Genomic DNA, 22,815 nt, shown 5'->3' on the forward strand with positions numbered 1-22,815 from the left:
GAGATGATGAAACAAACACTTTCAGAACTCAAGATCTAGAAATTGATCAGGCTGGTTAGTTCTTAAAGCCACTGACTAGAGCACATTTTCCCCCTTCACAGGGAATGCAGTTCCAAGCCTCAGTTTACTCATAGTCCTAAACTTCCACATGATAGAGGGACACTGAGCTCAAATAAACCCAGGCCCCTTTAATTTATGTTATACAGTTAAGAGGACAATAATTTAAAGCATAAGTCTTAAAATTTATTATCTTTACAGAACTTTGAAGTTCCCAATTCAGTATGACAGGTATACAAAGAGAAAGTGAGGGGGCTTGAAAATTTTTGAGCTATGCAAAATAATTTGCTTAACAACCTTCAATGATCTAGGAAAAGTAGAGCCTGAACATTTGCTAGGCACTGAATTTTCTCTCTTCTTTTGAATTACAAGAGCAACATTATTTTTCAGTTTCCAGAGACTGGAGTCTAGTAGCTGCTCAAAATCTTTTAGCATATGTGCCAGTTTTTCAGTGAAAAACCGCAACTGCTTGTCGTCCTCCTGAAAAAAAAGATGCACACGGGTAAGTGACAGCATTAGATTATACTGAACATGCTCTTTTTCATGAGTCACAATGGGAAGCAATCTGAGGCATCACATAACAATGAATAGCATACACTTGGGAATGTCTTGCTTTGGTTGCACTCCAAGCAAATACTGATAGGGTAGCATCATAGTTTTGCGTTATGATCCTGGACAAGTATCGTATTTTGTTTTTGTTGGTCTTTTAATCTGTAAAAATCACCATAATTGACAGGGTTCAGTATTTCTTTTCATATCTAGCTCTTAGATCAAGCTAGGAATTTATGGTCTGGAATACTACTGGAATAAGAGTGTATTACCATCTTTACCTTGGAAACAGTTTGACTGGGTTTCCACTTATTACCATTTATTTGAAATGACTAAGATTTCTGTTGTTTTCCTGAGTAAGCAAGTAGTATCTCTCTTGTCCATCTTTCATTGTCTTTGGAAATCCCTCCCTTCCTTGATTTGGTTAAAGCCCAAGTCTTTCTAAAGAAATTGCTGGGCTGGGGTGCTCACATTATCTGTTCCTCATAGGCATGTACTGTTCTCTCTCAAAGTGCCCAAGACAGGGCTCTATACATATTGATGATGTATACTGTGGTATTTATAAAGCGCTTACCATGTGCCACGCACTGTACTAAGTGCATGGGTAGATACAAGATAATTGGGTTGGATACAGTCCCTGTCCCACACAGAGCTCACAGTCTTAATCCCCATTTTATGAGGGAACTGAGGCACAGAGAAGTGAAGTGACTTGCCCACAGCAGGCAAGTATGGATCTGGGAAGGTTTCAGGAACTTTAGAAGACTTGTTGCAGAATGACCCAGGGGCTATCTGATGTTGTAAACAGTCGGAGGGCACAAGGGCCAAAACTGCCTGAAGGTAACAGAAAGGACCAGCATTTCCTGTATATTAGAGGTTTTAAGCACTGGCCTTTGGCTAGGCTTCTGGCAGAACTTCAACTCACAAAAGGCAGTTGTCGGGGAAATGGGTCCCTTCTGATCTACCTTTTTGATTTCTTCCTACTTAAGGACATGATTTTTCTCTCTCTAATGAATTTTCCTCTCCCTCATCTTTTCCTCTCCGCTCAGCTTATTAATATTACTTAACACTGAGAAGCAGCATGGCCTAGTGTGTAGAGCCCGGGCCTGGAAATCAGGAAGACCTGGGTTCTAATCCTGGCTCTGCCACTTGTCTGCTGCAAGACCTTGGACAAGTCACTTAACTTCTCCGGGCCTCAGATGCCTCATCTGTAAAATAGGGTTTACGACTGTGAGGGACTGTCCTACCTGATTATCTTGTATCTACCTAGTGCTTAATAAAGTGCCTGGCCTAAGCACAATAAGTGCTTAAATACCATTAAAAAACACCTATTTTTCTTATAGTACATTTTACAATGGCATAATTTTTTTTAGCACTTGGGAAAAAATATGGAAGAGTAGCTCTATAACTGGGCGAGTGTATACATGTATATATAAGCAATGTCAATTACAGTTAATCAGTTCCAGAACCCTCATTTAGTCAAGAAATTCAAAAAATACTAATGACTCCTATGCTGCCTAGAAACCATTTGGAATTCCATGCTACGTACAGGTGCTCTGAAGTGTCTCAGCTTCAGGAACTGCCCCTTCACTTGGTTCATGCTTTGGTAGAAGATGTTCAAAGCCTTGGCAAATTCAGCATCACAGCTGGCCCGATGAGTACACAGCTTTAATTTATCCGGTGGTTTTGCTAGGTTGCTCTCTGAAGTTGAATGAAAAGAGATATTACTACAGGGTTATTTAATTGCTGAGACAAAAAAAAACAAAAAAAAACCAGCATGCAATTGGCAATCTGTTCACTCACCTTTTTGTTGTCCTATGCCAGAACTCTTCAGCCAATCCTTGAAAAGCATATTTTCTTCCCAGAGAGTTCTGACGATATTCCTCAGCAGTTCACTCTTCTGTTCCAACTTCAACAGTTTCAGGTGAAGTTCTGATAGTTCAGGTGCAGGAGTCTGTAAAATAGTCCCAGCATGAAAAAGGTCCTTAACTTTCAAATTTTTTTTCCAAATGTGTTCATCAAGATGCTTTTCTTGGGAGAAGGCTGTGTGGGGATGGGATACATTAAATAGGAGGGATTGAATCTCTTGGACTCTGAAGGAGTAAGCAAAGCACAAGAAGGACTTGGAGCTGAAATCAACAGTCATTCATTCACTCATTCAATAGTATTTACTGAGTGCTTACTATGTGCAGAGCACTGTACTAAGCAGGCTTGGAATGTACAAATCAGTAACAGATAGAGACAGTCCCTGCCCTATGACGGGCTTACAGTCTAATTGGGGGAGACAGACAGAGAAGAACAATGGCTCTGCACTCAGTAGGCATTTAATATTAAGCACTTGAGAGATGAGGTGATTCCTGGAGGATGCAGAAGGACAGAGAGAAAGAGTCAGCAATGAAGTGATAGCAGGTGTTTGGGAAGGTAAAAGGGAATAGGGTCAGAGGACAAGGAAAGACTGTCAAAGCAGGCAGGAGATAAAACATTTAGAAACAAACAGAGAGACCCTGGGGAAAAACTAAAAAACACTAATCGGCACTGACTAGCATTTATCCAAAGCAAATAGGAGTTGACCCTGTAAAAAACAAGATACACAGATAGAAAATTGTCGCATTAATCATTTCAGCACACTAACCTGACGATCATCAGTTGCACTTGTTTTCAGGTTGTCTCTTGAGATGTGGCCTTGGGTGTCATTGAAAGGTCAGGCTGAACATAGTTTAGTTCAGGGAAGCCCTGTGGAGCATGAAAGAGAGACAGTCCCATTAAGGGTCCTCACACATCTGCAGGAGTAGCACCTTAAAAAGAAATGCTTTTTCCAACAAACCCCAACAGTAAGGTCCCAAATTCATTGTTCTCTCTCAAATCCACATTGCAAACACTTCAGACAGATCCAGTCTTTTCAACTTGGGCACAGTGCTCTCAAAGTCCCCATCCATAAAACGAGGGAAGGTCCACAGGCTAGAGACTGCAGTTAATACATTTTTAATCATTATTCCCTGGGAATGTGTGTGTGCTAGGGGGGTGGCGGGTAGAGAGGGTTGGAGAAGGTTAGAGACACCTGGAGGCCTCAGGGGACATCCTGGGGAGGGGCTGGACTAGTCTTGGCTGAGGTTCAGAAGAATGATGAATCAGGCGTGTCCTGGGATGGCTGTCCATAGGCATCCTGTGGTCTAGGATGGAAATAAAGAGGAGGCAAAGTGGGGAAGGGAAAATAGCAAGGAAGGGAGACCCAGGAGGAAACCAATAATACCCCTTTTCCTGCCTCCCCACACTGCCACTGTCCCCCCTGCAAGGGTGCTCCCATTGAGAAGCAGGGGGCACCTAGTGGCAGTGCCCACCTCCTCACACCCAGTTTCCCTCCTCCTCCTCCTCCAGCCCCACCTCCTCGCATCCAGTTTCCCTGCTCCCCCTCCCCAGGCTGCCCCCCGCTTCCCCCCTGTAATACGGGGCTGCAGGGACAGCTGCCAGGCTGGCAACGCAAACACAATCACACACCTGGTCCTTCTCTAGCCGGGGACGCTCTCTTCTTCCACCTGTAACTTCATCTCATTCTTCCTGGACATAGGAAGCCCGACGATACTCTCCTGCCGGAGGGAACACATGTCCTCCCCACAAATGCTGAAGTGGAAAAGCCTCAGCAGATGTGACTCTACCTGGCTGACTCTCCCCTGTCCCCGGGTCCATCCCAAGGACAACGCGAGAGCGCGGCCCTTGGGACCATCTTCTCTCCCACTCCCTCGTACCTCTGCTCAGCTGCGAACGGCTGCCTGCTCTTTAGCGGACGTAAAATCTGCCTATATTTGATGGAAAGGAGGATTATATGGCAACAATGCCTTTCTTTATGTGTCAACCTTTAACGATTTATTTTCATTTTACACTCTTTTATTGTGCTTTGGGGTTCCTAGGGTATTTTACTTTTTTTATTTTAACTATTTTATTGGCTTTTGAAAGAAAATGGATTGAATGAATGCAGGTGTTGAGCTTGACTGGAACTGAATCAGATGGAAGCATTCCCCAAATTGTCCCTCTTCGTAGAGGAAGTGAATCCGGAGAGCCCTCATGTCAATTCCTCCACTTCCTCTCCCCTCCTCTCTTACCTTGGGTGCAGGCTGGCTTCTCTCCACCTGGCCCTCCTCGCCCACCCCAGGCTGACGTCTCCATTTCTCTCGAAGCACGCAGGTGAAGTGGGCAGTTCCGGTTTCTAAAAAGAACCAAGCTGGGTTTGAGAGCAAAGCCACACCTTCGCTTTCCTAGATAAGAGCAGGTGAGGAGTCTTCTCCAAATCCATTCCATATTAGTGTTATTATAGGATTGCCTTGGATAGAATTTTCATTTCTCTCTCTTATCTTTATCAAAATCCACACAACAGTTACCCAAACCAATAGTCAGGGGAGAGAACTCTCAAAAATCACAGTGCTGTATGCTATGAAAATCTATTTGATATTTACGGTGATTAGAAAATAAATTTCCTGTGGAAATTGATGCTAAAGCGCCTTTTGACCTAATTTACATTTCCTATTTGTTTCTTTTCTAGGAAACCTCATTCTGTCTGCATTCTATTAAATTATTGGCCATTATATTTAGGCTACTTACGTCTCTTTTCTTTCCCCGACTAAAATTTTAAGGTATAAAAGCAATAATAACTCAAGGTTTTTCCTCTGAAAATGGATTGAGCAAATCTTCTGTAAGGAAAAGGTTTTTTCATTTATTTCTCCCAAGCCCTAGATTAATAAATTGGAGAGAAAGAAAGAGGATGTAAAATCTCCTAATTGTTAGGAATGGGGCTTTTTTTAAGGTTCATTTGGGTAGAACAATATTACAATTTCCTCCCACACCAGAAACAACTTAGGATACTTATTTTTTTTCTTTCACAAGGCAGTCAGCTCTTTATCTCCTCTCTCTAAGGCTTACTGTCCACAGGTCTTCTGGATTTTCCCTCAGCTCTCCTTCCACCCTGATTCTCCTCAGGGTATTTCTTTGGGCACCTGAGTGATAGAACTGGGTGAAACAAACTCCGAGTAATTTCCACCTTTTATTTAGCCTTGAAAAGAATTTCAACTCATTCATGATATTTGCCACATAAAATCCAAGAACCTGGTGCACAAATAAACCAAATCTGGTCTCCCTCACTGTCAATCACTTCATACTAGAGATTAAACTCTCCCTCCTACCTTCAAAAGTAGGTGTCCTCCCTCTTCCCGAGTCCTTCCTCTTCCATCCATTTTTTCCTTGAAACAGGATTTCTCTTACCATACTCTCCACTGGCCTGGGGAGATCACGTGGAATGCGACAAACATGCCTGTCACGGCTGTCAACAGGATGGTGAATTCCAGAGGAACCTGGACCATATGGCTAGGTCTGGGGATCGTGGTCTAGACCCTGGGGTGCTGTTTGACTAAGAGAATTGTTGTGGAGGTGGTGGGGAGGGAGAGGGAAGGGGATGGAATCAATCAGAGGAAGGCAATAAAACTAGGGTGAACAGAAAGAGGAAAAGAGGGGGGAAACAGGAGCCCCCACCCCGAATAATCGCCTCCTCCCTTTCTTCCCACCCTCCACTGCCACTGTCCCCCCTGCAGTGACGCTCTCACCAGGGGGCACCTAGTGGCAGTGCTACTAGGGGTAAAAATCTCAATTCCTCCCTCTTAGCCCCCCCGTTTCCCCGGCTCCCTCTCACCAAGCTGTCCCTGCTTCCCCCCACTGCAATATGGGGCTGCAGGGACAGCTGCCAGGCCAGCGATGCAGAAACAATCACAGGAATCCTTCACCAGCCGGAGATGCTCTCCTGCACCACCTGTAACTTCAACTCATTTCTCCAACAATTGTTCTAAAAACTTACCCAAGATATTGGTCCAAAAATATGACCCCCAAATTTAGTCCTCCTCCTTTCCACAAGCATACTATTTGGAAATTAAACTCTCCCTCCATCCCTCCCTCAACACTGTGTATCTTCCCTCCTCCCTGGACTCCTTACCTCTTATGTGAAAATCTTCCTAGAAAGAGGGTTTCACTCAGCATTTTGTCCACTGGCCTGAAATTGTCTCAGCTGAGTCCAAAGAAATTGGGAACCTTAAACTACAGTAAAGAAATGGTTTTCCACAAACCCCCAACAGAACAGTCCCAGATTCATTCCTCTCCCTCAATTCCATGTTGCAGCTACTTCAGACTGACCCAGGCTTCTCAACTTACCCACAGTGCTCTCAGAGACCCCATCCACAAATAAGGGAAGGTCCATAGGCTAGAGACTGAAGTTAATACATTCTTATTATTCCCGGGGGGGGGGGAGGGGGTGGGGGAGCTAGGGGAGAAGAGAGTGAGAGAAAGAGTGAGCGCACCTGTGTGTGTTTGGGTGGGTGGGTGGGCATGTGAGTGTTCTGGGTGTGCAGTGGGGCAGAGGCACTGGCGAAGTTGAGAGACAGCTGCAGACCCCAGAGAACATCCTGGGGGAGGAGCTGCAGTTGTCTCGGCTGGGGTGCCGAAGAACGACGAATCAGGCGAGTTCTGGGATGGCCGTCGGATCGGCAGGCTGGCGATGAAATCCACAGCAGGTCGGTAGGGGGGCCGTGATCTAGGATGGCAAAAAACAGGAGGCAAAGAGGGGAAGGGAAAACAGCAAAGGAAGGGAGACCCAGGAGGAAACCAGGAATACCCCTTCTCCTCCCTCCCCGCACTGCCACTGTCCCCCCTGCAAGGGTGCGCCCATTGAGAAGCAGGGGGCACCTAGTGGCAGTGTCCACCTCCTCACACCCAGTTTCCCTGCTCCCCCTCACCGGGCTGCCCCCGCTTCCCCCCTGCAATTTGGGGCTGCAGGGACAGCTGCCAGGCCGGCAACGCAGACACGGTCACACGCCTCGTCCTTCACTAGCCGGGGACGCTCTCTTCTTCCACCTGTAACTTCATCTCATTCTTCCTGCCTTCCTGCCGGAGGCAACAAATGTCTTCCCCTCCCGCACCCTCCGCCATGCTGAACTGGAAAAGCCTCAGCAGGTGTGACCGTACCTGGCTGACTCTCCCCTGTCCCCAGGTCCATCCCAAGGATAACGCCAGAGCGCAGCACTCACGATCACTTTATCTCCCACTCCCTCGTACCTCTGTTCACCAGCCGCCAGCAGCCTACTCTGCAGCCCTTGGGCAGACAGCTGCTCCGCGTCGGGGTCTGGTGCTCGTTGCCCCGGGTGGGGAAGATGGAGCCCAGGGTGACAAACTCTACCTGTCCGGTGGACTAAATCTCTAGACATTCACAGCCATTAGGGCACAATACTACATGTCCAGTGTTAAAGAAGAAGAGGTCAAGGTTATCACAACAAAGAACAAGCGTTTTCAAATAAAGCACACGCAGAGCTCCGGTAGTGATGATATTCAGGCTGCCCGCTTTTCCAGTGGAATAAATGATAGGACTATTGGGTCATAATCATTTGGCTCACTCAAACCAATTAGGCTAATAATGGCCCAAAAAAGCAGAGATAAAGTTTCCCTTCTTTTTTCTTCCTAATGAAGAATCTAGAGACAACGATTTCTATCAAACAAGTTTCCACATATCTATATTCAATGGAACGGAGGATTATATGTGATGATTATATGTCAACAATGCCTTTCTTTATATGTCAACTTTTAACGATTTATTTTCATTTTAAACTATTTTATTGTGTTTTGGGGTTTCTAGGGTTTCTTCATTTATTTAATTTATTTTATTTTATTTATTTATTTTAACTCTTTTATTGGCTTTTGAAAGAATATGGGCTTAATGAATGTACATGTTGAGCTTGATTGCAACTGAATCGGATGAAAGCATTCTTCCATTGAACATTGATTGCGGGATGAAAAATTCAGTTTGTTCTGGTTAAAGATGATTAGGAAAGAAGGGAAAAGATTTACCTCTGGGTTGGGCATGAGCCATTTAAATAGTGAGCTGACAGTGCTACGCTGCTACAGAATTTTGCAGTCCCGTAAATCTCTACACAGTTTTTCTTCTCCCTCCCTCCCAGCCACGAAGATAGGTGGGCAGGGGTGACCCTGCTTTCTCCATCCAGCCTTGAAGACCCAGGGTGGAGACCATCCGAGGAGGCTGTAGGGGATTACACTAGGCTTTTACATGAAGCAAAGCCCTCTTTTCCCTCTCCCACAGTTTGGGCCAGAAAGACCGGAGCTAGTGACAGGGGCCGCGGGCAGTTGCCTGATTTCCCTGCATCGCCTTCGCCAGCTGATGAACATTCAATCCAGAGAGCTTTCCTACCTCATAGCTGGCACTGCAGAGGGATAGGGCAGATTGTCCAATTCTCCGTCGTGTGTATACGTAAGGAGCCAGTTTGAACAATCATGATTTACAATCAGAACACATTATTTCTAACTTTCTGTCCAGCACCAAAACTTAGTTAATGTTTATTGCTCTGACCAGAGTAGCTAGATCCGAGTCATGGCCCAGGCCTTCCCTGCAAGGCACTAAAATGCCAAACATTTCCTGTAACCCGACCTCGGAAGGTGAGGGTGCCTCCTCTCATACCTGTGTCGCTGTCGCAGAGGCCCAGGGATGCCATTTGTCCCCCGCAGGTAGTGTGAGAGGACAATAGTGAAAACTCTTGGAGAGATTTTTAGGAGAATTAGCCTGGAGACTTTTGTGTGTTGTATCTCAAATTGGCTCAAGCAGCCAGGAGACCTTGCTTGTAGACCCAGGAGAGAATTACGAAGGAGACATAGTGCATGAAGCAAATCTCTCCTTTTCCTCCTCAAGTATTCTCTTTGCTCTTTCCTTCTTCACCTCAACCATTCTCTGCTTACTCAAGGAATTAGGCCTTAAAGACCCAGGAGACAGTAAGGAAGGGCATATTGCTTCAAGCAAACTTCTCCTTTTCCCTCTCAAATATTATCTCTGAGCACACATGGAGTTAGGCCTTGAAGACCCAGAGGAGAATTTAGTGAGAGACATTGCATGAAGCCAAAGTCCCTTTTTCCATCTCAAACCTTCTTTATGTTCTCTCAAGGGATTAGGACTTAAAGACCTAGGAGACAATTATGAAGATCTTAAGACAGGAATCAAATTTCTCCTTTACCTCTTCATTCATTTTCCCTGATCTATCTGGGCATTTGGCTTTAAAGACCCAGGAGAGAATTACAATGGAGAGATATTGCATGAAGCAAATCTTTCCTTCTTCACCTCAAACATTCTCTCTGCTTACTCAAGGAGTTAGGCCTTAAAGACCCAGGAGAAACTTTAGGAGGAGAAATTGCATGAAGCATACTTCTCCTTTTCATTGTCAAACATTCATTTTGTTCTCAGGGAATTGGGCCTTAAAGCACCAGGAGACAATTCCAGAAGGAGATATTGCATGAAGCAAATCTCTCCTTTTTCACCTCAAATATTCTCTCTGCTCTCAAGGAGTCAGGTCTGTAGGACCTCAGAGAGAAATGGGAAGAAGATATCGCATAAGGCAAATCTCTGCTTTTTAGCCTCAAATATATGCACTGCTCCCTCCAGGAGCTAGGCCTTAAAGACCCAAGAGAGAATTAAGGGGAAGATATTGCATGAAGCAGGTTTCTCCTTTTCATTGCAAACACACACTCGGGGAGTTTGGCCTTAAAGACCCAGGACAAAATTATGAAGGAGAGATATTGCGTGAAGCAAAACTTTCCTTCTTCCCCTTGTTCTCTCTGCTCTCTAAAGGAGTTGGGCCTTAAAGGCCCAAGAGAGAATTAAGGAGATACTGCAGGAAGCAAATCTCTCCTTTTTATCTTCAAATATTCTCTTTGCTCCCTCAAGGAGTTAGGTCTTAAAGACCCAAGGGAAGATTAAGAAGGAGATACTGCATGAAGCAAATCTCTCTTTTTTATATTCAAACACACTCCCCGCTCAAAGAGTTAGGCCTTAAAGATCCAAGAGAGAATTTAGAGAGAAATATTGCATAAGGCAGGTTTCTCCTTTTCATTTTCAAGCATTCACTCTCCTCTCCCAGGGAGTTTGGCCTTAAAGACCCAGGAGAGAATTCTGAAGGGGAGATACCGCATGAAGCAAATCTTTCCTCCTTCACCTCGTTCTCTCTGTTCTCTCCGAGTTAGGCCTCAAGGGCCGAGAGAATTAAGAAGGAGATATTGCATGAAGCAGATCTCTCCTTTTCATTTCAAACATACTCCCTGCTTAGTCTAAGAGTTAGGCCTTAAAGACCCAAGACAGAATCAAGGGGAAGATATTAAATAAAGCAGGTTTCTCCTTTTCATTTTCAAACATTCACTCTGCTTTCTCAGGGTGTTTGGCCTTAGAGACTCAGGAGAGAATTATGAAGGAGAGATATTGCGTGAAGCAAATCTTTCCTTCTTCACCTCAAACATTCTCTGCTTACTCAAGGAGTTAGGCCTTAAAGACCTAAGAGTGAATTAACGAGGAGAAATTGCATGAAGCAAGCTTCTCCTTTTCATTTCCAAACATTCATTGTATTCTCAGGAAATATGGCCTTAAAGCAACAGGAGATGATTCCAGAAGGAGATATTGCATGAAGCAAATCTATCCTTTTTCTCCTCAAACATCCTCCCTGCTCTCAAGGAGTTAGGCCTTTAAGACCTAAGAGAGAAATAAGAAGAAGATAGTGCATAAAGCAAATCTCTGCTGTTTAGCCTCCAGTATGTGCTCTGCTCTGTCCAACAGTTAGGCAGGCCTTAAAGACCCAAGGGAGAATTAAGGAGGAGATATTGCATGAAGCAGGTTTCTCCTTTTCATGGCAAACTCATACTCAGGCAGTTTGGCCTTAAAGACCCAGGGCAAAATTATGAAGGAGAGATACTGCGTGAAGCAAATCTTTCCATCTTCACCTTGTTCTCTCTGCTCTCTCAAGGAGTTGGGCCTTAAAGGCCCAAGAGAGAATTAAGAAGGAGATACTGCATGAAGGCAAATCTCTCTTTTTTATCTTCAAATATTCTCTCTGCTCTCTCAAGGAGTTGGGCCTTAAAGGCCCAAGAAAGAATTAAGAAGGAGATACTGCATGAAGCAAATCTCTCCTTTTTATCTTCAAAAATTCTCTCTCTTCCCTCAAGGAATTAGGCCTTAAAGACCCAAGAAAGAACTAAGAAGGAGATATTGCATGAAGCAGGTCTCTCCTTTTCATGGCAAACTCATACTCAGACAGTTTGGCCTTAAAGACCTAGGGCAAAATTATGAAGGAGAGATACTGCGTGAAGCAAATCTTTCCATCTTCACCTTGTTCTCTCTGCTCTCTCAAGGAGTTGGGCCTTAAAGGCCCAACAGAGAATTAAGAAGGAGATACTGCATGAAGGCAAATCCCTCTTTTTTATCTTCAAATATTCTCTCTCGTCCCTCAAGGAATTAGGCCTTAAAGACCCAAGGGAGAATTAAGGAGGAGCTATTGCATGAAGCGTGTTTCTCCTTTTCATTGCAAACCCATACTCAGGCAGTTTGGCCTTATAGACCCAGGGCAAAATTATGAAGGTGAGATATTGCGTGAAGCAAATCTTTTCTTCTTCACCTTGTTCTCTCTGCTCTCTCAAGGTTGTTGGCCTTGAAGGCCCATGAGAGAATTAAGAAGGAGATATTGCATGAAGCAAATCTCTCCTTTTTATCTGCAAAAATTCTCTCTCTTCCCTCAAGGAATTAGGCCTTAAAGACCCAAGAAAGAATTAAGAAGGAGATATTGCATGAAGCATGTTTCTCCTTTTCATGGCAAACTCATACTCAGGCAGTTTGGCCTTAAAGACCCAGGGCAAAATTATGAAGGAGAGATACTGCGTGAAGCAAATCTTTCCATCTTCACCTTGTTCTCTCTGCTCTCTCAAGGAGTTGGGCCTTAAAGGCCCAAGAGAGAATTAAGAAGGAGATACTGCCTGAAGGCAAATCTCTCTTTTTTATCTTCAAATATTCTCTCTGCTCTCTCAAGGAGTTGGGCCTTAAAGGCCCAAGAGAGAATTCAGAAGGAGATACTGCATGAAGCAAATCTCTCCTTTTTATCTTCAAATATTCTCTCTGCTCCCTCAAGGACTGAGGCCTTAAAGACCCAAGAGAGAATTAAGAAGGAGATACTGCATGAAGCAAATCTCTCCTTTTTATCTTCAAATATTCTCTCTGCTCCCTCAAGGACTGAGGCCTTAAAGACCCAAGAGAGAATTAAGAAGGAGATACTGCATGAAGCAAATCTCTCCTTTTTATCTTCAAATATTCTCTCTGCTCCCTCAAGGAATTAGGCCTTAAAGACCCAAGAAAGAATTAAGAAGGAGATATTGCATGAAGCATGTTTCTCCTTTTCATGGCAAACTCATACTCAGGCAGTTTGGCCTTAAAGACCCAGGGCAAAATTATGAAGGAGAGATACTGCGTGAAGCAAATCTTTCCATCTTCACCTTGTTCTCTCTGCTCTCTCAAGGAGTTGGGCCTTAAAGGCCCAACAGAGAATTAAGAAGGAGATACTGCCTGAAGGCAAATCTCTCTTTTTTATCTTCAAATATTCTCTCTGCTCTCTCAAGGAGTTGGGCCTTAAAGGCCCAAGAGAGAATTCAGAAGGAGATACTGCATGAAGCAAATCTCTCCTTTTTATCTTCAAATATTCTCTCTGCTCCCTCAAGGACTGAGGCCTTAAAGACCCAAGAGAGAATTAAGAAGGAGATACTCCATGAAGCAAATCTCTCCTTTTCATATTCAAACATACTCCCTCCTCAGTCAAAGGGTTAGGCCTTAAAGACCCAAGAGAGAATTGAGAGAGAAATATTGCATAAGGCAGGTTTCTCCTTTTCATTTGCAAGCATTCACTCTGCTCTCTCAGGGAGTTGGGCCTTAAAGGCCCAGCAGAGAATTATGAAGGAAGCATATTGCATGAAGCAAATCTTTCCTTCTTCACCTCTTTCGCTCTGCTCTCTCAAAGAGTTATGCCTTAATGGCCCAGGAGAGAATTAAGAAGGAGATACCGCATGAAGCAAGTCTCTCCTTTTTAATCTTCACATATTCCCTCTGCTCCCTCAAGAAGTTAGGCCGTAAAGACCCAAGAGAGAATTAAGGGGAAGGTGCTGCATGAACCAAGTTTCTCCTTTTCAATTTCAAAGATTCGGCCTGCTCTCTCGGGGAGTCCGGCCTTAGCGACCCAGGAGAAAATTAGGGACCCTGGAGGCAATTTTGAAGAAGATACAGCATGAAACAGATTTCTCCTTTATCCCTTCAAACATTTTCTCTACTCACTTGAGGCACTGGGTCATAATGACCCAGAAGAGAATGAAGGGGAGATACTGCATGAAGCCAAAAGCTCTCCTTTCCCACCAAAAATACTCTCTCTGCTCACTTGAGGCATTATGAGGTGAGGACCAATGGGAGATACTGCATGAAGCAAATCTCTCCTTTCTCACCCCAAACATTCTCCCTGCTCTCTAAAGGAGTTGGGCCTTAAAGACCCAAGGGAGAATTAAGGGGGAGATATTCCATGAACCAAGTACCTCCTTTCCCACCTACCATATTCTCTCTGTTCACATGAGGCATTAGATGGGGAAGACCTAGTAAGATTGAAATGGGAGATACTGCATGAAGCAACTCTCTCCTTTTTCACCTCTAACATTCTCTCTGATCTCTCAAGGAGTTAGGCCTTAAAGAGCAAAAAGAGAATTAATAAGGAGATATTACATAAAGCAAATCTCTTCCATTTAATCTCACGCATTCTCTCATCTCGGTCAAGGAGTTCCGACTTATAGACCCAGGAGGGAATTAACAGGGACATACTGCATGAAGCAAGTCACTCCTTTTCATTTCCAAATGTTCTCCGTGCTCTCTCTGGGAGTTTGGCCTTAAAGACCCAGGAGAGAATTAAGAAGGAGATATTGCACGAAGCTAATCTCAACTTTTCATCCTCAGACCTTCTCTCTGCTTGCTCAAGGAGTTAGGCCTTAAAGACCCAGGAGACAATTATGAAGTGCATATTCCATGAAGCAAATTTCTCCTCTTCCCTCTCAGATTTTATCTCTGATGGCTCATGAAATCCGGTCTTGGAAGAACCATGAGAAAATTAAGAAGAAGAGATATGGCATGAAGCAAATCTCTCCCTTTTCAACTCAAACATTCTCTTTGTTCTCTAAAGGGCCTTAAAGACCCAAGAGAGAGTTTGCAGGAAGCAAGTGTCTCCTATTCCCTTCAAACATTCTCTGAGCTCCCTCTAGGAGTTTGGCCATAAAGACCCAGGGGAGAATTAAGAAGGATATCCTGCAAGTAGCAAATCATCTGCTTTTTTTTACACTTCAAATATTTTTGCAGCACAATACAGGCTATTTGAAATAATAATGCATTTGTTAAGCGCTTACTATGTGTAGAGCACTGTTCTAAGCGCTGGGGTAGATACAGGATAATCAGATTGTCCCACGTGAGGCTCACAGTTAATCCCCATTTTACAGATGAGGTAACTGAGGCACAGAGAAGTTAAGGGGCTTGCCCACAGTCACACAGCTGACACGTGGCCTTAAAGACCCAAGAAAGAATTGAGAGAGAAATACTGCATAAGGCAGGTTTCTCCTTTTCATTTGCAAGCCTTCACTCTGCTCTCTCAGGGAGTTGAGCCTTAAAGACCCAGCAGAGAATTATGAAGGAAGGATATGGCATGAAGGATGTGAAGGTAAGTACTGTCTCTCCTATCCCAAGTCCTAAAAGCTTGTGAAGGGTTTGGCAATTGCCTGTCTTGGAAATGTGAGGAAATGTCTCCTTTTTAACCTCCGATATTAATTTTTTTCTCTCTCTCCTTGTTTCTGGTCATAAAGATCAGGGGTGGAACTCTTACAGACTCCTGGGAAATTGAGTGGACGCTAAAAGAGTTTCTCTTTACCCAGCTCTTGCAGCTTTCCTCAACTTGATCCTCATTTTCATCTTCTTCGTTTTTCCATTTTTTTTCCGATGAAGAGCTGAGCCATTTGAATTCTTTTCACTTTGGTTCCAGTCTTTTCCTGGGAAAAGAAAACCCCTTCATCATTATCTCTACACCTTGGTGAACCAGAGTTAGCATGCCAATCTTTGTCCATTTTACCCCATTAATGTTCAGGTACTATATCACAATCCTGAATTGGTGTGGACGGCCTGATTCATTTTGGCACTTTACGATTACTGACCATCACCTAGAGGAAGGGAAAGGAACTAGGAGATAAAATAGCCCTATGTTGGCCTAATCCCCACAGGTCGCGTATTACAGTGAAGATCCAGGTATAAAAAGCCCACTTTGTCTTCAACCAAGATTTCTATTCTAGAATGGCATTTTGTAAAAAGCCTCCAAAACAGTGATTTGACTACGTGTAACTTCTAATGGCCTTAGTTAGGTGCCAGGTATTTCTGAATCTAATTAAAACAGAAAACATTTCCCATTCCATGCCTTAAGTTACGTTTCAGAATCTTTCCCAGAGCCATCATTTTAACTGTTCACCAGCTCCTCGAGGCCAGGAAACATATCTTTAGCTTCCACTGTGCTCTCCCTACCAAGCTGGAAGATCACGCTACGTAACATGGGTGCTCAATAAATGCTATTGAATTGAAGACAATCTAAAACCTCACCATTCCCCCAATTTTCCCTCATCTTAGAGGAGGTGAATCCAGAGAGCCCTCATGTCAATTCCTCCACTACCTCTCCCCTCCTCTCTTACCTTGGGTGCAGGCTGGCTTCTCTCCACCTGGCCCTCCTCGCCCACCCCAGGCTGACGTCTCCATTTCTCTCGAAGCACGCAGGTGAAGTGGGCAGTTCCGGTTTCTAAAAAGAACCAAGCTGGGTTTGAGAGCAAAGCCACACCTTCGCTTCCCTAGATAAGAGCAGGTGAGGAGTCTTCTCCAAATCCATTCCATATTAGTGTTATTACAGGATTGCCTTGGATAGAATTTTCATTTCTCTCTCTTATCTTTATCAAAATCCTCACAACAGTTACCCAAACCAATAGTCAGGGGAGAGAACTCTCAAAAATCACAGTGGTTTCTACTATGAAAATCTATTTGATGTTTTTGGTGATTAAAAAGTAAATTTCCTGTGGAAATTTACGCTAAAGCTCCTTTTGACCTAATTTACATTTCCTATTTATTTCTTTTCTAGGAAACCTCATTCTGTCTGCACTCTATTAAATTATTGGCCATTATATTTAGGCTACTTCCATCTCCTTTCTGTCCCTGACTAAAATTTTAAGGTATAAAAAGCTACCCTAACTCAAGTTTTTTCCTCTGAAAATGGATTGGGCAAATCTTCTGTGAGGAAAAGATTATTTCATTTATTTCTCCCAAGTCCTAGATTAATAAATTGGAGAGAAAGATACGGGACGTATAATCTGCTAATTGCTAGGAAGAGGGCTTTTTTTAAGGTTCATTTGGGTAGAACAATATTACAATTTCCTCCCACACCAGATACAACTTAAGATACTTATTTTTTTTTTCTTTAAAAGACAGTCAGCTCCTTATGTCCTCTCCATATGTGTTGCTGTCCACAGGTCTCCTGGATTTCCCCTCAGCTCTCCTTTCCATCCTGATTCTCCTCAGGGAATTTCCTTGGGCACCTGAGTGATAGAACTGGGTGAAACAAACTCCTAGTAATTTCCCTCCTTTTACTTAGCCTTGAAAAGAATTTACACTCATTCATGATGTTGTCCACATAAAATCCAAGAACCTGGTGCAAAAATTAACCAAATTTGGTCTCTCTCCCTGTCAATCAGGTTATACTATAGATTACACTCTCTCCCCTACCTTCAAAAGTAGGTGTCCTCCCTCTTCCCAAGTCATTCCTCTTCCATCCATTTTTTCCTTGAAACAGGGTTTCTCTTACCATATTCTCCACTGGCCCGGGGAGGTCACGTATGTGGTGCCATGGAATGCGTCGAACATGTCAGTCCTGGCTGTCAGTAGGCTGGTGAATTCCAGAGGAACCTGGACCATATGGCTAGGTCTGGGGAGCGTGGTCTAGACCCTGGGGTGCTGTTTGATTAAGAGAATTCTTGTGGAGGTGGTGAGGAGGGAGAAGGAAGGGGATGAGATGAAACAGAGGAAGAGCTAGTGAGGTGAGGCAATAAAACTAGGGTGAACAGAAAGAGGAAAAGAGGGGGGAAACAGAAGCCCCCACCCCGAATAATCCTCTCCTCCCTTTCTTCCCACCCTCCACTGCCACTGTCCCCCCTGCAGTGACGCTCTCACCAGGGGGCACCTAGTGGCAGTGCTACTAGGGGTAAAAAATCTCAATTCCTCCCTCTTAGCCCCCCCGTTTCCCCGGCTCCCTCTCACCAAGCTCTCCCTGCTTCCCCCCACTGCAACATGGGGCAGCAGGGACAGCTGCCAGGCCAGCGAGGCAGATGCAATCACAGGATTCCTTCACTAGCCAGGAATGCTCTCCTGCACCACCTGTAACCAACTCATTTCTCAAAAGAAAAAGGTTTTATTAAAGATTTTGAAAAACTAGCCAGGAGGTTAGTCCAAAAAATACAGTTATATGATCCCCCAAATTTAGTCTCCCTCCTTTTCCACGAGCATACTATTTGTCAATTAAATTCTCCCTCCATCCTTCCCTCAACAGTGTGCATCTTCCCTCCTCCCTGGAGTTCTTACCTCTTACATGAAAATCTTCCTAGAGAGAGGGTTTCTCTTACCATTTTGTCCACTGGCCTGGGATTCTCTCAGTTGGGATGCAAAGGAATAGGGAGTCCGGAATATCCCAAGATGGCTGATGGCAAGTAAATTCCAAAGGAAGCTGGACAACTTGGCTAGCTCTGGGGACCAGGGTCCTGGAATGTCGAGGGGCTGTTTGACTAAGAAGATCCGGGAAAGGGAAGAGGATAGAAAAGGAGGCCATAAAAGGAAGGGGGAGGAAGGGAGAAGGGGAGACCCCTCCTCCCTGCACTCCACTGACCCCCCTGCAATGGTTCACCCCCTGAGCATCAAGGGGAACCGACTGGCAATACTGCTGCGGTTCAGATCCTCAGTCCTACCTCGTCACAACCAGTCTCCCTGCTTCTTCTCACCATGCTGCCCCGGCTTCCCCCTGCAACATGGGGCTGCAGGGACAGTGCCAGGCCATTGATGCAGAAGCCATCACACACTTCAGCAGCCAGGGATGCGCTCTTGCTTTACCTGGAATGACCTCGTTTTTCCAACGAATCGCTTTTCAAGACCACCCAAGAAGTTGAGCCAAAAGCAGTTTCCCTGACACACAAATTTAATCCCTCTCATTGTCCCTCCTTCCCTCAAAAATGTGTCTGCCCCCTCCCCTCGTGTCCGAACCTACCGTATCAAATTTTTCCTGGAAGCAGGCTTTCCCTTACCGTTTTCTTCCTTGGCTTCAGGTCGTCTCAGCTGGGGCACTGAAATGCGTCCTGAGATGGCAGTCAACAGGCTGGTGAATTCCACAGGAGGCTGGACCATCTCACTAGGCTAGGGCACTGTGGTCCAAGAATGAAGATGTTTGCACATGAAATGTGTTGGTGGAGAAGGTGGGGGAAAAAGACAGAAGCAAGGGGATGGAGCAAAGAGGGAGCATGAAAGAGGTGGGGCAAAGTGGGGAGGGTAAACAGAAAGAGGATAGGAGGACGAACCAGGAGGCTCCCATAAACAATCCCTTCCTCCCTTGCCACTATCCCCCTTGCAGTGCTACTCCCAGTGAGGATCGGGGGCAGTACTGCAGTGGACTCACACCTTCTGTTCAACTTCTTCCCACCCAGTAGCCCTGCTCCCCCTCACCGTGCTGTCCCTGCTTCCCCTTCGCAATATGGGGCTGCAGGGACAGATGCCAGGCCAGCAAGGACTCCTTCACCAGCCACGATGGCACTTTTACTCTGCCTGTAACTTCACCTCATTCTTCCAGGAAGGTTGTTGATACTTTTCTGCTGGAGGAAACAAATATTCTTTTTTCAAATTTTGAAGAGAAAAAGCCCCATCGGGTGTGAATGCAGTGACACTGTATCCCGAAGTCCACCACCACAAGAAACGTATTCCTGACGTTCTTCTTTCCCACCCTCTTGTACCTCTACTCCCCTGCTGCCAACAGCCTTCTATGACCTGGCCGCGAGAGACCACTTACTGCTGCTCCACTTTGGGGGCTGCTGCTTCCCACTTGAGCCCAGAGGGCCAATCTCCACCTCCCTAGTGGACTAAATCTCCAGGCCAAGTATTCAAGACCAAATACTAACTGCACTGTAAAAAACAAAAGTTATTAAATAGAAATATCGAGTTTTAATAGTGACAAACAGGGGCTGGAGAGAGACTTTCTTACCATAAAAAAATTTCCACCTATCTGTGTTCAATGGAAATGAGCATTATGTGTGGTTCTATGTTAAAGATGCTTTAATTAGTAATTTTAAACTCACTCTATTGAGGTTTGGCTTCCCCAGTTTCATTTATTTGCAAATCTGATCACTGCCCCTATTTTCCTTGCCCTTAGAGAAACTAGATCATTATCCCTTATGTCACCTTCCCTTTCTTTCTTACCTTGGGTGCTTTCAGCACCTAGCCACCTGACCCTCCAAGCCTTCCCCACAGGCTGTACTCCCGCTCTTGGGCTGCATGGCTAGATCTGGATAACGTCTTGGAACTTCCTGTGTCCGAGGGTAGCACAGGCATCCCGGCTCCTGCGAATAAGCCTATCAACTGTCCAGTGCGCTTGGGCTTCTGTGGTCACGTGGGGCCTTGGAAATCCCAGCACAGTTTCACTTGGAAGCTACAGCAGGAATAACACATTTTATTTGGTGCTTGAAAATGAAGGCATATCAAAATTAAAGTCCCATGGAAATGTTCAGTGTTACCTATTTTTCAAAACTTCCTACTCATTTTTCTAGGAAAGATTTCACTTTCTTAAATTCTTGATCACTATCTTAAATACCTATCCCTAACTGAAATTTTCAGGTATTTAAAAAAAAAAACAGTGGCTACAGTTTCTTCCACTGAAAGTGGATTACGGAAATATTCCGCAAGGAAGATGTTAATACACTTTCTTTATTTCTCTGATACGAATTTCTGACATAAAGTACCCTGAAACAGAATTTTCAAACTTGATTTGAAGAGACCAGGGTTAGAATATCCTTCACCCGAGAAACGAGGCAGAGACGGAGGCATAATTTAGTTTAGACCTGGTTCATTTGAAGGGGAGTGGAGGTCCAGAGCGGTGAAGCCTGCTGCTGTCCTTTTCCTTCACTCACCTCCTCCTCCGATGTGGCCGCTGCTTCGGACATGCTCGTGAAGTGGGGAAGCTGGCCCAACAGCTCGTGTGGGGCACACAGTGCCAGGCCTGGCAAGGATTCTTCTTTCCCCCTGCCTTGGTGTGGCTGACTGCTGGCCCTGGGGGCAGTTAAACGTTAGAGTTTCTTAAGGCTGATCAAATATCTTAATGACTATAACAATGAACATGGTTTAGATAAAATTTCTGGGTGAAAAATGATCACCAAATTGATTGGCCTTCCCTCTATGAAATCGTACAAAAAACCCACAGGCCTGCTTGCCTCACAAAGGAAAAGAAATGCGTAGAATTCTCTTCCCTCTTACTAAGGCCGGAGGGCACTCTCTTTCTTTCATCAAGAAGTCATCTCTTATTGTCTGGCTTTACTGTAAATGAAATAGAAATGTTCAGAATTTCCTTCCACCTTAGTAAGGATAGAGGTTACTTTTTTTTTTTTGCATCAGGCAGTCACCTCCTTTTTCCCTCTGGCAATTTGATTCTCACTTTTTCCAGGATGCCTTCAGTTCTCCCTCCTCTTCAAGTCTCCTCAAGGGTTTTTCCTGAAATGCCAGAGGGCCACAACAGGTGGAGCTTAGACCAGTCTTTTCCCACTCCTCCCCTCTCCATCTCTCCATCTTCTCCATTTGGAACTAAACCTTTTCTCTGGTGATTTCTGTCTCAGAATAATTAAAACTGAGCTGTAGGATGTACTACTCTCAGAATAAGCAAATACTACTCTCAGAATTCACTATTCCCTTACATCATCCTTATGGGACATCACTCCTTCCCCTCACCCAACCGATATCTGTCCTCCCATAAGAATCTTGCTTAATATACCTCCCTCAGTGGAGCAACTGCTATTCCCACAAATTCCATTTCCCCTCTTCTCAGAATAATCTTAGTTTTATCAGGATGGGGACCACTCTTACTTGTCTGCATGTCTCAAGTGCTTCCCTCCTTCATTTCACACAAGGTGCTCTGGCCCTGAGACACCATCAGTGACAAGTCAGACCAGGCTTTACTAAGATATAGCACAACTTTTCTCACTCACCCTGGAAGGCTCAGTTCATCCCCTTTAGGAGCCAGAAACAGCTTTTCCTGGAAATTAGGGAAATATCACCAATTTTTTATTTCACATTGAATTTTCAGACTATTCCAACTTCATCTCTTATCATTCATTTATTCCCTCTCAGTAGAAATCCTGAGGGCAAATGTTACAAGTGGATAGAGCACAGGCCTGGGACTAAGAAGGTCTAGGGTTCTAATCCCTACTCTGCCTCTTGTCGGCTCTGTGACCTTGGACAAGTCACTTCGTTTCTCTGTGCCTCAGTTACCTCATCTGTCCAATGGAGATGGAGACCATAAACCCTAACCTCATGTAGGAGAGGGACTGGGTCAAACCCGATTTGCTTGTATCCACCCCAGTGCTTAGTACAGTGCCTGGCTCCTAGTAAGCACTTAACAAATACCAGAATTATTATTATTACTCCCCCAGAAAGTCTACTCAATAATATGTTCCAAGAAGAATTGTGATAAATGATTACACAAGCATTTCAGGAAAAGGTAGATTTTCCCTGTTCCGAGGAGATATTCAGTACCCATTCTTAGGGACATTGTGACTGAAATTCATTTCCACACTTCATTTACCTCAGTTTTCTCCGAGTGATAGGAGTTAATCCCATTTTGTTTTTTTACCTCCTTATCTATTGCAATACAAACGTTGGCTTTTAAAGACTGAACTTTCAGAAGTTTGGAGTTCTTGTCACTAAACTTGAGTCAGGCAATATTCTGTGAAGAAAATCATTTAAAGAATGACCAATCCAACGATAAGAGTGAGAAGAAAAATAAATGGCACTGCTGTGACAGGACTGTGGAGAATAAAGTAGAGGTTGCTGAAAGGCTAACTCACTAAATTTCCCTACGGTTAGTAGTGACATATTTTTTTCTGTAAAGACTATTTTTTCCTTCAGCCTATTTGCCTTGTTTCCCGTAAACTTGCTAGAGTCCTCCTCACCCTCTTTCTCTCCTGCTTCCCCCTACCAAAACCTCAGTGTCCATAAGTGTTTTCCTCAGGTAATCTGAGTTAATCCCACTT

At 44.4% G+C, this 22,815-nt stretch overlaps 1 protein-coding gene and 2 long non-coding RNA genes across 10 annotated transcripts in view; all 3 read right to left on the reverse strand.

Annotated features, from left to right (window-relative positions):
- Nucleotides 1-221: 221 nt before the first annotated feature.
- The window catches only part of LOC100082588 (kinesin-like protein KIF28P), a gene marked incomplete at its 5' end in the record, with an annotated part of 42,150 nt that continues 19,556 nt past the window's right edge, over nt 222-22,815 (reverse strand). Inside the window, 14 exons of the mRNA XM_039914858.1 lie at nt 222-537; nt 2,153-2,304; nt 2,407-2,557; nt 4,701-4,804; nt 7,001-7,168; nt 9,101-9,175; nt 9,559-9,596; nt 15,387-15,504; nt 16,192-16,344; nt 18,163-18,321; nt 18,835-18,943; nt 20,704-20,842; nt 21,772-21,818; nt 22,368-22,490. Of these exons, the coding sequence (XP_039770792.1) occupies nt 277-537; nt 2,153-2,304; nt 2,407-2,557; nt 4,701-4,804; nt 7,001-7,168; nt 9,101-9,175; nt 9,559-9,596; nt 15,387-15,504; nt 16,192-16,344; nt 18,163-18,321; nt 18,835-18,943; nt 20,704-20,842; nt 21,772-21,818; nt 22,368-22,490 (1,797 nt within the window). The remainder of the gene's footprint in view (nt 538-2,152; nt 2,305-2,406; nt 2,558-4,700; nt 4,805-7,000; nt 7,169-9,100; nt 9,176-9,558; nt 9,597-15,386; nt 15,505-16,191; nt 16,345-18,162; nt 18,322-18,834; nt 18,944-20,703; nt 20,843-21,771; nt 21,819-22,367; nt 22,491-22,815) is intronic.
- LOC103171290 lies at nt 4,411-11,451 on the reverse strand. Its single transcript, XR_005661095.1, has 4 exons — nt 6,936-11,451; nt 5,458-6,845; nt 5,197-5,261; nt 4,411-4,804 (listed from the first exon to the last, which is right to left on the reverse strand). It is a non-coding gene; the product is annotated as an uncharacterized LOC103171290 (long non-coding RNA).
- LOC114805674 lies at nt 14,977-22,779 on the reverse strand. Of its 8 annotated transcripts, none has more exons than XR_005661101.1 (8): nt 22,368-22,779; nt 21,772-21,818; nt 21,193-21,280; nt 20,704-21,106; nt 19,997-20,225; nt 17,349-19,392; nt 16,192-17,082; nt 14,977-15,504 (listed from the first exon to the last, which is right to left on the reverse strand). It is a non-coding gene; the product is annotated as an uncharacterized LOC114805674 (long non-coding RNA). The 8 variants fall into 8 exon arrangements; XR_005661100.1 differs by having other exon boundaries at nt 17,349-19,395; XR_005661099.1 differs by having other exon boundaries at nt 17,349-19,395; nt 19,590-20,225.

The sequence above is a fragment of the Ornithorhynchus anatinus genome, chromosome 19 (genome assembly GCF_004115215.2).
Source record: "Ornithorhynchus anatinus isolate Pmale09 chromosome 19, mOrnAna1.pri.v4, whole genome shotgun sequence".
Classification (NCBI taxonomy): Eukaryota; Metazoa; Chordata; class Mammalia; order Monotremata; family Ornithorhynchidae; genus Ornithorhynchus; species Ornithorhynchus anatinus.